The 14966-nt window shown below is 49.4% G+C and overlaps 1 protein-coding gene across 3 annotated transcripts in view; it reads left to right on the forward strand.

Moving 5' to 3' along the window:
* Positions 1-14966, forward strand: part of ABCC1 (ATP binding cassette subfamily C member 1 (ABCC1 blood group)) — a 1390768-nt gene that overhangs the window by 700331 nt on the left and 675471 nt on the right. For all 3 annotated transcript variants that reach the window (XM_085632083.1, XM_085632084.1, XM_085632085.1), the window contains exon 18: positions 13858-14025. In XM_085632083.1, coding sequence (XP_085488209.1) covers positions 13858-14025 — 168 coding nt within the window. The remainder of the gene's footprint in view (positions 1-13857; positions 14026-14966) is intronic.

The following is a 14966-nucleotide window of genomic DNA, read 5'->3' on the forward strand; positions in this document are numbered from 1 at the left end:
TTCCGCAAATAGTACTGACAGCGGACGCGTCTCTCCAGGGATGGGGAGCTCATGTACTCCACTACACAGTGCAGGGACTATGGACGACACAACAGAAGAAGATGCACATCAACCTTCTGGAACTGATGGCAATCTTCCTGGCCATGAAGGCATTCAAAGTACATCTGTGCAGCAAAGTCGTGTTGATCCGGACGGACAACATGACTGCTATGTACTACATACAGAAGCAGGGAGGAACACACTCTCCACAGTTGTCTCATCTGGCTCAGAGCATGTGGAAGTGGGCCATTCAGAGGAACATCTTCCTCATGGCGGAACACCTCCCTGGCAAGGACAACCAGATGGCGGATCTGCTCAGCAGACACAGCCACCAGATGCACGAGTGGGAGTTACACCCATCAGTACTCCAACCGTACTTCCAGCAGTGGGGTCATCCAGAGATAGACCTATTCGCGACAAGCGAAAACGCAAAATGCCAAAGCTTCGCCGCCAGATTCCCACATCCGCAGTCGCAGGGCAATGCGATATGGATGAACTGGTCCGGCAGATTTGCGTACGCTTTTCCCCCAGCGCCGCTGATACCGCTGGTGGCTCGCAAACTACGACAACACTCCCTGACACTCGTCCTAGTTGCTCCCACGTGGGCACGCCAGCCGTGGTACACCACCTTCCTCGAACTTTCCGTGGTGCCGCATCAAAGGCTGCGGATCAAACCCGCTCATTTGACGCAGAACCATGGAGAGGTTCAGCACCCAGATCCGCAACAGCTGAACCTGGCGATCTGGCTCCTGAAGTCCTAGAGTTTGGCTATCTCAACCTGCCACCTGACTGTATGGACATCATCAAGGAGGCCAGGAGACCCACTACCAGGGCTTGCTATGCAGCCAAATGGAAAAGGTTCGTCATTTATTGCGGTAATAATGACATCAACCCGCTGGACGCATCCATCCACAACATCATCTGTTACCTCTTACACCTATACCGATGCAATCTGGCGTACACCTCTATACGTGTCCATTTGACCGCAATATCAGCCTATCTGCAAACCAGGCAGCACCTCTCTCTATTCAGAGTGCCTGCCATCAAAGCATTCTTGGAAGGGCTCAAACGAGTCATTCCACCTAGTCACCCACCGGCTCCAATGTGGAACCTCAACTTGGTCCTCACAAGCCTGATGGGTCCACCCTTTGAACCTCTACACTCATGCGAGATTCAATTCCTTACCTGGAAAGTGGCCTTCCTAGTAGCGATCACTTCCCTAAGAAGAGTTAGTGAACTCCAGGCACTAACCGTTCAAGAGCCATTTATTCAGGTTCACGCCAACAGGGTCGTACTACGTACCAACCCCAAATTCATGCCCAAGGTAATATCGCAGTTCCACATGAATCAGACTATTGAACTGCCCGTTTTCTTCCAAAACCCACAAACTGTTGCAGAAAGGGCACTACATACACTAGATGTACGGAGGGCTCTCATGTACTACATCGACAGGACTAAACCATTCAGGAAGACAAAACAACTGTTCGTTGCCTTTGCCCCACACCACAAAGGTAACGCCATCTCCAAAGCAGGGATAGCCAGATGGATAGTTAAGTGTATTCAAATCTGTTATCAAAAGGCAAAACGCACATTAACTATTCCACCACGAGCCCACTCAACACGTAAGTTGGGGGCTTCCATGGCCTTCCTAGGAAATATTCCCCTGCATGATATATGCAGAGCAGCCACATGGTCCACTACACACACATTTACAAAACACTATTGTGTAGATGTGCAATCAAAACAGCAGGCAGCTGTAGGACAGGCTGTTCTCAAGACACTTTTTCAGACCGCTGCAGCTGGCACGGGTAGCCGCCGCTAATAGAGGGCACTGCTATGTATTCTATGCACAGATATGAATTCAGCAGCCCACATGCCTCGAACTGAATATGCTACTTACCAGTATGCATCTGTTCTTGGCATGTAGGGCTGCTGACATTCATATCGCCCTCCCTCCTCCCCGGCGCCTGTCGCAGCTGCAGCTCTCAGAATTACTGCAAGCATGGTCATCACTTTCTGTATCTACTCCATCACTGCCACAATGGCGAAAAACAATCTGAGGATGGAGAGGATGCCCATGCGCACTGTAGTCCAGGGGAGGAGTCACCTATCCAAGGATACTTCGAAGACTCTTCCAGGACAACAACGTGCAAACATCCGGACCCAACACTAGGCGGCGATCTATGCACAGATATGAATGTCAGCAGCCCTACATGCCAAGAACAGATGCATACTGGTAAGTAGCATATTCAATCTGTAAGAAACATTAGTTAGTTAGATTCCTCACCGACCCACCCATCCTCCCCGTTCTGCGAACTGACATCTAGGGTTAAGGCTATCCCTTTCAGGGCCCTAGTATTTTTTGGCACCAGTGTCTGTATCTTGCATGGCTCTGCGTTCCTGGCGCGGAAGGCTATGTACAAGAACTGACGTCAGCGCGCGAGGGCGGCGTCTAAGCACTCCGTCATTCCGGCGCACGACGCCGACGACGGACGCGGAGCCGCAGACGACGCCTAGCGACGCGCAAGGGGTATTGCTGACGAAAAATCTTCCGGATCCAGTCTGACGCCTGGGGATATTCTAAGGTGAGGAATCTAACTAATGTTTCTTACAGATACATCGTTACCGAAGGTAAGTAACTTGTTCAGTTGTTGAAAGCTAAAAGATATTTCCTAGATCTGAGCAGAATTATATAAGATATGGCATTATCTACTAAAATTATCCCATGCGGGAACATCCGTATAAAAAGCGTTAAAATAAAGCGATAGAACCATAGTGCAAAAAAAGTAATGTGCAAATAGCAATCTAATTAAAAAAGAAGTAAAGCTAATGATTAAACCCAGCATTAATACGTTTACAATCAAGCAAATTTAAAATGTTAATTCTTCTGAACCAAACAGCTTGTAGGAATTAACCGCAAATACAATTTTTGTGGATGTATCACTTTTTAAGATCCTAAAAGCTGCCAAATGGTTTCTTGTGCCCATGTCGGGCACAGTCCATTTATGGCGTAAATTACTGTACTCTGAGCAGAAGACCATTATATGCATCTCATCCTCATCGCTCAAACCACATGTAGGGCACAATGCAAAATCCTGGTTTGAGCACCATTTGTGTGTGACAGATCGTGTAGAGAAGAGATCCATATTGAAAGCGTAAAAACAGGCTCCTTATTAGAGGCAGGGATATAAAATATAAAAACGTCTCAAATACTGGGAAGGACTTAAAATGTAAAAACATGTTGGTCAAAGACCGGACGGGGGCTAATAGTTCTATATCTCTCATTTATAGAAGTCCAATAGCGAGCATTTATCATGTTAAGGTCGTTTTTGCAAATCAGTTTACCCAGCCATCCTGAAATAAATTTAACCCATGGTATATTCCCTGCTCCTGGTAGTTTTGTAATAGGTCTATTAGGGAGTCTCTGTAAGTTCTGTTGGGGTCCAGAGTCGGACCCAGTACATTTTAAAACAACCAGATCAACGACTCTTTTCATTCCCACGTCAGAGAACATAGGAGTGAGAGGTGAACTGGATGGCAGAGCGAGCAGTTTCCTAATAGTTATTTTCCTCGGTCAGCAAGTGAGGGTCAGCTTAGTCCCCGATCTCGGGCCCCACATAACACAATATTTCGTATTTCGTTTGTAGTCACTCAATCAGGGAGCCTTTCCAGAATCTGTTTAGCAACATTTTTGGGGCATTGTCAATAAGGCTAATAGGCCTATAATTTGATGTGCCACTTGCATCCCCCTTTTTAGGTCTCGCTGAGTCAGCGCGCATGTGCTGCTCGGAGAGACATTTTGTAGATGAGTTTTCAAAGTGCTGCTGACTGGTCTAGCGCTTGCGTTCACGTGAGCGTGCACGCGCGCAGCCGGCCGTAGCAGTTTTTCACGGGTCATTAGAACCGTGATGACTTTCACTTTCGCAAAAGTAAAGAAATAGAAAAAATCTATTTCTTTAGTTTTGCTATAATCGCGGCACCCGCGATTTACTTTTAATGTTCAAAGTAAAGCGCTGGTGTTGCGATGCTTGTTCTCGCGCGGCTAATGCTTGTTCTTACTGCAGGCAGCACATGGACGCCTGCTTTCACTTTAACCCGGGCAGTGGCATTATCTCAATCCCCCACCCACCCTGTTGTTGCTTAATCTTGCTTTGTCGCCCTCGTGTATGTTTCTCTACCCCCCCCCCCCCCCCCCCCCCCCCCCAACAGACCTAAAGCCCAGGCTCCTCCATGAGACCATCTACGTTGCCACTTGTTATGAGGATACAATCAGTGTCTGGGTGTGGATCGACATTACGTGCATATATATCACAGTCACGTCATTCTTATACTCACTGCTCATTCTCTAGCCACACTTGGGTCTAGTTCTATCGTTTTGTTTACATTCTTATCTGTTTACCTCCTGCTACTCCTTTCTCCTTGTCGCTGGCCCCCTCGCCCACTCTTGCTTCTCTGTTGGATCCTCTGCACCACATTTAAATGCACTGGTGCTCTTGAGCTTTGACTTGTCTTCAGTTTTGGCGGCCTTTACTCTTGGCCACAATCGCCATTCCATGTGCCAGCGCCACCTTGCCTCTCCTGTCTCACGCTGTTCACCTATTGGCAAGTCTCACTTGATTCTTTTTTTGTGCTTGCCCCCAAGCAGGAATGGTAGGAGTAATTTCAGAGCTCCAAGCATATTAGAATTTTCCAGCTGGAGCGCTCCCCATTCACCAACGTAAAATCATTTTCATGTCCATTTCCTGTGACTTGGTGCCTGCACTAATGAGGGGGGGGGCAACTAAAGCTGCTGCTTCTTCTCATGAAGGCACCAGCCCTCAGCCTCTTTACTCATTGTTCCCTCCTAAAGGACCAGTCTCTTCTTTCTTTCCATCTTAAAGGTCAATGCTGTTGCTTCACAGTTTTATGCATTGTATAATTCGATGTGACACTGGAGAAGTCGCCCTACACACTTAATAAAATGAAGCTAACTATGAAAGTTATGCATCAGTGACAGAACTGCACCATAGTGCAGGGTAGGAGTGACGTTTCACTACTATTGGAAGTGACTGTTTAGATGGGCCAGTGTTAGACCTGTCAGCCCTTTGGCAGTTCCCTCCTCATTTTATTCTTTTTCCCTTTCCCTTCTCATTTTTTTTTCCCTGTCCACGAACTACTTTTGGTGTTGATGTAGAGGCTCTGGGCGCCTCATCCTCACTAACTGAGGGAGAGGCGCAAGGTGCTTCAATGAGGAAACAGGAAGAGGGAGGTTAGTCTCATAAAATGGTGGCTCCAACTGTCACCTCAGCACCTGGGCCATAGACTGCCATGTGAAGTTCCGGAACCTTCTGGGCCTCTCTGGCCAGTCAGGCCCCAGGTGATAAATAGAGGTGAGGGCAGGGCGGCCATTTTAGGACTTAGTTGAGCTGTGAGGTAGTCAGGAGTAAGGCACCTGAGTGGGGAGGTGGCTGCGCTAGATAGGGAATTGACAGGTTTTGGGGTCTGCACGACTTCCCTCATCAGTTGACACCACCCCCAACCTTCTGACCGGTCCCTGAACACAGCCAATGACTTTGGAGGTCATAGTCACCATGGGGGTCTCCATGTAGCCAGAATCCCTGAAGGAGGATCAGGGGAGGAGTTGCCGCCTGGGACCATCCTTCTCACATTCCTGTGGTTGCCTGGGGCTCTGGAAACAGAGGTTTGAGCCCTTGTAGCGACAAAGTGACTGACTACCGGATCGTGGCAGTGCGACCCTGGCACCCTTAGTTTCAGCTCCCTCTGAGTAACGGTGAGGCGCTCTGTCAGCTGAGCGTTTTTGGGCCTGAGTGACAACCACCCCAGCACTGTGCCAGAAGAGTGCGGCGTAACCCTAATAGCTAACGCGCTAGGGACTTCATGGTCCTTTGTCGCTGAAGTGGAAAGTAGCCTGTACCCTGGAAGCCCCACGCGCATGAGACTCACCGCCACTGGCCGGGATTCCGTGGGCCGGCGCGTGGTCCTGGGGAGGCGCTGTGACTGGAGGCCGCCGCCGTTGACCCGGGTGGGAGGCCCGCTGGACGCTGCGGAAGAGTAGTCTGCGGTGAGCTGAGAGGATCGGAGCAGGAATTAGGACTTCCTGGTGAGAACCGGTGTGTGAACGACGCGTCGGAGCAGCTGACGCGAGACGCAGCCAGTAGGCCTGGAAGCCGCCTCCCCCGTATCGTGTGACAGGGCCCGAGGTCAAAGCGCCGCCCCTCTGACGTTGGAAGTCAGAGGAGGCCGCGCCTCTTCACCGGGTTGCCTCAGGCGAAGAGCCTTGCCGGAGCTGCGGTAAGAGGGACCCCAGCTCGGGCCGACTAGCCAGCGGAATCGAGGGTGAGAGGAAAGAGGGCCCCCATAGCGAGACTCACGAGTTGGAGAGTCATCAAGGGAGGAAACGGGCGGGGGTGCCCCAATACTGCCCTCCTTTTTTGTGGAAAGGTTTTTCCCCCGTGCCTGTGCAGTGAGCTGACAACGGCGGAAGAGGTGAAAACTCTGCTCAAACTTCGCCGATTGACAGGGGAAGAAAACCAAGAGGTTCACAGTAAGCGGGGCTTGAGTAGAGAAGAAACTACCGGTGCCTTGCGAGACTGTGAACTATGTATTGGGGATGAGAGGGAGAAGCCAGATTCAATGGTGTATTTCTGGTTCTCAGTGGTTGGGATGGTTCATATGCAGATGTTCAACCAAGTTAATGTACTATTGATCAATAAGAAATTACAGGTGCAAGCTCAAGTATAACAGTGATCCCTAGTATCCAACTAAGACATCCGTATAGCGTCTGATGTTAAGAATGATCGTAAATGCTAGACCAGAGCCCAAGAAGTGAGGTGTCCAGGGTACCCAACTGTCTGTAGGGCTACCTGCGGACCCACTGTACACCTGGAGAAGGGGTTGTATGAAGTGGAACATGTGGGGGATGTCATTTTAAAAATGAGAATCGAGGTGCTGGTCTGACAGATACGACAAAGGTTGGGAATGTGCTATACTGGGATATTGAAAGAAATCACACTGTTGCTCTGAATACCTTGTAATGTTAATCCTGAGTGTAATGAAAAATGCTAATTGAGTGCACCTAAAAAGGAAAGATAAAACTTCTTTTCTGAGTCTGAACCCCGTTTTGGTGTAGCGTCATTTTTAAGTGGTGTGCGTTAAGGTGTGAGATGAGTGAGGTGCAAGCACGATATGCCATAGTGGGATAAAAGCCTTTTGGCCTGAGTCAAGCTACCTCAAGGACGTTAGGTCCAACAGCCAGTAAATAGCTTTCCATTAGGCATGACACACCTACTGCCCTTTCAAAGGTTACCATGATATCGCGTGTTTCAAGAGAGTGGCTTATATAAGCGCTTGACAACTCTAATAAACCGTCCATGCCAGGAGTAGCCAGTAGAAGGGCTTCCAAGGGCCAGCTCACTGCTCACTCACTGCATGAAGGTCAAAGCTTCAAGAAAAGACCTGAACATCTAAAGTTAGTTGTCAACTATACGGCGCAGAACGGGAGAGACGTATCTGGAATGTAAGCATTGTATTGAATATTTCCATAAGAGTTTCTTTATACGACGTGGCACCTTCCCACAGGTGAGGCCACAATAGGTTCTTTCAGCTTAAGTGAAACGCTTCTTTTGCCTGTGGTCCCCGCGCATGAGGCGTTGGTTTCCAAATTTGTGCTGCATTTTTAAAGAGGCACAGGTGGTGCACTCCAAATCTGATGTGCCCCTGAGCGTCCCCCCTTTTCTTACATATGAAATATGCTTTATGAATTTATTTTCCAAGTTTACTCTTTTTCCTTCTCTTTGAGTCTTGGCTCTAGCAAGCTCAATCGCCTCCACTTATTTTTCAATACCAGCACTTATAAGATTACACCACAGGTATACAGAACTAGCACTTCCACGTCTTTCCGCTGACCTGAAATTGTCCAAAGTTTCCCACTGGTTTGGTGTGATAAGTAAAGTTGGCACTGGCATTCCTCAGCAGTGGTAGCAGGAACTGTGGGTAGTGCCACCTGGTGTGAAGACCTCGGGCCCTGGCACTTACATTTCAACAAAGTAAGCACTGGTGCGGCCCACATGTGGGCTCGTTGCTGAGCGCTGACACGAGGGTAGTCAGGTGCGCAATGCCCATAGGGCTTAAAGGGAGCTTCAGTCTCCCCTGTTGTGTGTGTCAGCCCAGGCTGAGTCAGCTTCCCAGGCAGTACCCAACCACACACACAACCACACGCACACAACCACACACACAACCACACGCACACAACCACACGCACACAACCACACGCACACAACCACACGCACACAACCACACGCACACACAACCACACGCACACACAACCGCACACACACAACCGCACACACACAACCGCACACACACACCCGCACACACACACCCGCACACACACACCCGCACACACACACCCGCACACACACACCCGCACACACACACCCGCACACACACAACCACACATCCGCACACACAACCACACGTGGCCTAGTTGCTGAGCGCTGACACGAGGGTAGTCAGCGCACAATGCCCATAGGGCTCAAAGGGCATCAGCCCCCCCACTGTCGTGTGTGTCAGCCCAGGCTGAGTCAGCTTCCCAGGCAGTACCCAACCACACACAACCACACACACCCAACCACACACACACCCAACCACACACACACACCCAACCACACACACATCCAACCACACACACATCCAACCACACACACATCCAACCACACACACATCCAACCACACACACATCCAACCACACACACATCCAACCACACACACATCCAACCACACACACAACCAACCACACACACAACCAACCACACACACAACCAACCACACACACAACCAACCACACACACAACCAACCACACACACATCCAACCACACACACATTCAACCACACACACATTCAACCACACACACATTCAACCACACACACATCCAACCACACACACATCCCACCCCACACACATCCCACCCCACACACATCCCACCCCACACACATCCCACCCCACACACATCCCACCCCACACACATCCCACCCCACACACATCCCACCCCACACACATCCCACCCCACACACATCCCACCCCACACACATCCCACCCCACACACATCCCACCCCACACACATCCCACCCCACACACATCCCACCCCACACACATCCCACCCCACACACATCCCACCCCACACACATCCCACCCCACACACATCCCACCCCACACACATCCCACCCCACACACATCCCACCCCACACACATCCCACCCCACACACATCCCACCCCACACACATCCCACCCCACACACATCCCACCCCACACACATCCCACCCCACACACATCCCACCCACACACATCCCACCCACACACATCCCACCCACACACATCCCACCCACACACATCCCACCCACACACATCCCACCCCACACACATCCCACCCCACACACATCCCACCCCACACACATCCCACCCCACACACATCCCACCCCACACACATCCCACCCCACACACATCCCACCCCACACACATCCCACCCCACACACATCCCACCCCACACACATCCCACCCCACACACAACCAACCACACACACAACCAACCACACACACAACCAACCACACACACAACCAACCACACACACAACCAACCACACACACAACCAACCACACACACAACCAACCACACACACATTCAACCACACACACATCCAACCACACACACACATCCAACCACACACACACATCCCACCCCACACACATCCCACCCCACACACATCCCACCCCACACACATCCCACCCCACACACATCCCACCCCACACACATCCCACCCCACACACATCCCACCCCACACACATCCCACCCCACACACATCCCACCCCACACACATCCCACCCCACACACATCCCACCCCACACACATCCCACCCCACACACATCCCACCCCACACACATCCCACCCCACACACATCCCACCCCACACACATCCCACCCCACACACATCCCACCCCACACACATCCCACCCCACACACATCCCACCCCACACACATCCCACCCCACACACATCCCACCCCACACACATCCCACCCCACACACATCCCACCCCACACACATCCCACCCCACACACATCCCACCCCACACACATCCCACCCCACACACATCCCACCCCACACACATCCCACCCCACACACATCCCACCCCACACACATCCCACCCCACACACATCCCACCCCACACACATCCCACCCCACACACATCCCACCCCACACACATCCCACCCACATCCCACCCCACACACATCCCACCCCACACACATCCCACCCCACACACATCCCACCCCACACACATCCCACCCCACACACATCCCACCCCACACACATCCCACCCCACACACATCCCACCCCACACACATCCCACCCCACACACATCCCACCCCACACACATCCCACCCCACACACATCCCACCCCACACACATCCCACCCCACACACATCCCACCCCACACACATCCCACCCCACACACATCCCACCCCACACACATCCCACCCCACACACATCCCACCCCACACACATCCCACCCCACACACATCCCACCCCACACACATCCCACCCCACACACATCCCACCCCACACACATCCCACCCCACACACATCCCACCCCACACACATCCCACCCCACACACATCCCACCCCACACACATCCCACCCCACACACATCCCACCCCACACACATCCCACCCCACACACATCCCACCCCACACACATCCCACCCCACACACATCCCACCCCACACACATCCCACCCCACACACATCCCACCCCACACACATCCCACCCCACACACATCCCACCCCACACACATCCCACCCCACACACATCCCACCCCACACACATCCCACCCCACACACATCCCACCCCACACACATCCCACCCCACACACATCCCACCCCACACACATCCCACCCCACACACATCCCACCCCACACACATCCCACCCCACACACATCCCACACCACACACATCCCACACCACACACATCCCACACCACACACATCCCACACCACACACATCCCACACCACACACATCCCACACCACACACACACATCCCACACCACACACACACATCCCACACCACACACACACATCCCACACCACACACACACATCACACACCACACACACACATCACACACCACACACACACATCACACACCACACACACACATCACACACCACACATCACACACCACACACACACATCACACACATCACACATCACACACCACACACCACACACCACACACCACACACCACACACCACACACCACACACCACACACCACACACCACACACCACACACCACACACCACACACCACACACCACACACCACACACCACACACCACACACCACACACCACACACCACACACCACACACCACACACCACACACCACACACCACACACCACACACCACACACCACACACCACACACCACACACCACACACCACACACATCACACCACACACATCACACATCACACATCACACCACACACACCACACCACACATCACACATCACACACCACACACAACCACACACCACACACCACACACCACACACCACACACCTCACACCACACACCACACACCACACACCACACACCACACACCACACACCTCACACCACACACCACACACCACACACCACACACCACACACCACACACCACACACCACACACCACACACCACACACCACACACCACACACACCAAGCATTGGCATAGCCAATAGGTCTTGCCTTTGGGACCTTATAAGTGTTTACCAAGCAACAGTTGATATGGTTGCACCAAGGATATTGTGCTGCATAACTAAATACTTAGAAGGTCCCAAAAGCGAGACCTATTGGCTATGCCAATGCTTGTTATAAACTGCTACAATTTCAGCCCAGAGCCAAGAATTTGGTACTGCACCCCTGCTGCTATTGTGTTGGACAGTAGATTTAAATATGCAGACCAAATCAGGGGTTCGAATTTATATAAATATCCTGGAATTTTGTCCGGGCCAGGAGCTTTGGCAGATTTTTAAAGAATCGATTGCTCTACTTGTGTTAAGACTAAAGATGATCGGAGTGGTAGAGTCCAGAGATCTAAAGAAGTCAGGATTATCAGTACTACTACTTAAATTGTGCAGATCCCCAGGTGCGTAAAGGGTAGAGAAGTGACACCCATTAATCAGGTAAGATATTATAATTGTGTGGTTTAAGCTTATCTGCCTTTGTTTCGGCCACGAGGTGCCAGAATAATTTGATGTCATTAATCTTACTGGTGTCCAAGATTTTCTGCCATAGATTGTTATCCCAACTTGTCTTTGCCTTTGTCAGGGCTCCCTTATAGGTGCATCTTGCTTAACTAATCCTAACCCGGTCGCCCTCAGTTACAGCCTTTCTTAGCGATGTGTTTGCTATTTTAGAACATTAGTCGAACCATTTTTATTCCTTAGCGGGGGTTAGATTTCACACTAGGGTCCTCCTTGTAAAATACCGTCCTCAGCTCTTCAAATAAACCTACATGGATATGATTTACAACCAAATGTGCTCCAAACATACATTTACATACCTGTACAGCTCAATATGTGACTTGCAGTTTGTAGCTTTTAATGCAAACCTTGCGACCTCCTCTTCAGTAGGAAAGTACTAGTAGATGATTACTACAGTAAGATGTAACATGTATATGCAGACACCTGTTTCAGTTGGAGTTATCAATGCATAAGCAGGTGTGTATTGTATGGACCTTTACAATAGCAGTTTCTGGGAATGTGACCATGAGCCGTTCTGTGCATGACCACATTTTGAAAACAGACTTTGAATAAAAACTAGTTTTACTATTCTAAGCCCACCTTTTGACGGTAAGAGTACACTGCATATGATCTGTAACATAAGCAGCACCTGAGAGTCAAGTAGTTTTTCCATGCTATAGTTGCTCCTAAATTGGGATCAGAGGGTGTTGTGTTTTGGGATCCTGAAGGTCCTGATGAATGCCAGAGTGACAACATTGTGGGTGCAGTTGAATCGGCAGAAACATGTCGACACCTTTGCAGTAAGGAGGGGTGAAGTGATCCTAATTTTCTCCTTCACAACCATCCTTCATGTTTTTAACCCAGGCTGGGTGGCCCAGGAATAAAATTAAAATTGAGGACACATCCAAGCTAGTTTTAACCTTTACAAGCTGCACTTCTCTTTGGTGAATCCACAACTTTGTTTGTATGGTCTCCCCATCACTTTTGCTCCACCCCAGGCATTGGTCTGCGCAGGGGTGTCAGTAAGCCAACCCGATGAATCATGTCACAAATTAATGAGTGAGGGCAGTTTTTATTCACTGAGCACGTGCCACCAATGGAAGACACATTCCTACCTCCTTTTGTGTGTGATATAGTCTATTGTAAGCCACATGCATTCCTCTGGGCAGCTGAGTCAACCTGAAGACACATCACCAATGGAACATGGGTGTTTCAAAGGTCCACAGTACTCATGTGGAAGCCATAGAGGAGGCAAAGGGCACCTCTGGCATTGCTTTCAGTGGCTTTCCATCCTCATTTGCAGGGTGGTCCTAAATAAGGTGCAGTGTATTGCTGCTAGAAAAGACTATTTCAGCATAAATATCTTAGAAAATATTCATTTTGAGCAAAACCTGCGAAGTAGACCTCTGTATTGTAATTTTTACTTGATCTTTTGATATTTTGGAAACAGACCCATTTGACCGTTTGTTTTTTCTCATGAATGAATTGTGATTGGTTGACTGAAGCACAGCTAAAATAGCCTGATCTTTCCTTCACAGGGTGTGAATTTGTCAGGAGGTCAAAAGCAGAGAGTCAGTCTTGCTCGGGCAGTGTACTGCAATTCAGATGTGTATCTACTAGACGACCCGCTCTCTGCTGTGGATGCTCATGTTGGGAAGCATCTTTTTGAACATGTTATTGGTCCAAAGGGTCTTCTGAAAAATAAGGTAAGTTAATCTGTTTTCTTCAGAAATTTGCTTTGGATTACTTTTAAGAGGTGGCCCCTAAAGTAGGAGTTTGAATCCGCCAATAACATCGCAATGTATTTGCTATTGTACGGAGTTTTAGTTTAATGGTGTTCTAGACGAAGCTTTAAGGACTTAGACAAACATAACAAAAGGCTTCACAGAGTTGATCACATATGGATACTTTCCCTATGTAGAAGTAGTACAAAACACTTGAAACTTTTTTTTCTCACCCCCTCTCCCCCCATTCACCAGACTTTCATTTATGACCACCTCTCCCCCTTTTCTTAGCATAGACAACTTCCTTCCGCCTTCATCCCCTGTACCCCCTCACCCTCCTTAGTAAACCTACTTTCTCTCCCTCCCCATCTAATAACTAACCTTTGCTTTCTTCCACGCCTATTATCTCCGATATGTTGTTAGATTTATGATATCCTTGTTAATTTTTACCTCATTTAAATCAAACATTGTATGCCTTGTTTTTTGACTTGTATGTATAAAAGTTACACTGCAATTCTGTATTACCTAATCCTGTAAAGCGCCCTGATACTCTTGGATCCAGCCAGTGCTATATAAAACCTTTTAAATAAATAAAAATATAAAATAAAAGGCTAATAGGTTGCTAATTGAACTACTCTATTGCATGGCTTTGTACTACCACCGCTCCATGGCACATCATAGAATGATTTTCCAGTAGGCATGTTACAGGCTGTTTACATCTTTTGAAAAGGAAGCTGAATGGCATCCTTCCTGAATCTCCTTTATTTTATTGTCCTAAGGATATCTTGCTTTTCATTTTGAAATATGGACATAAAAAATGTACTTGTATAATGTTTTTATTAGACTTTGAATATTAAACATTGATAACATTTGACAGCTCTTTCAAATGGCAAATATTAATAACCCGTATAGAGAATTATAGG

The sequence above is a fragment of the Triturus cristatus genome, chromosome 10, assembly GCF_964204655.1.
Source record: "Triturus cristatus chromosome 10, aTriCri1.1, whole genome shotgun sequence".
Lineage (NCBI taxonomy): Eukaryota > Metazoa > Chordata > Amphibia > Caudata > Salamandridae > Triturus > Triturus cristatus.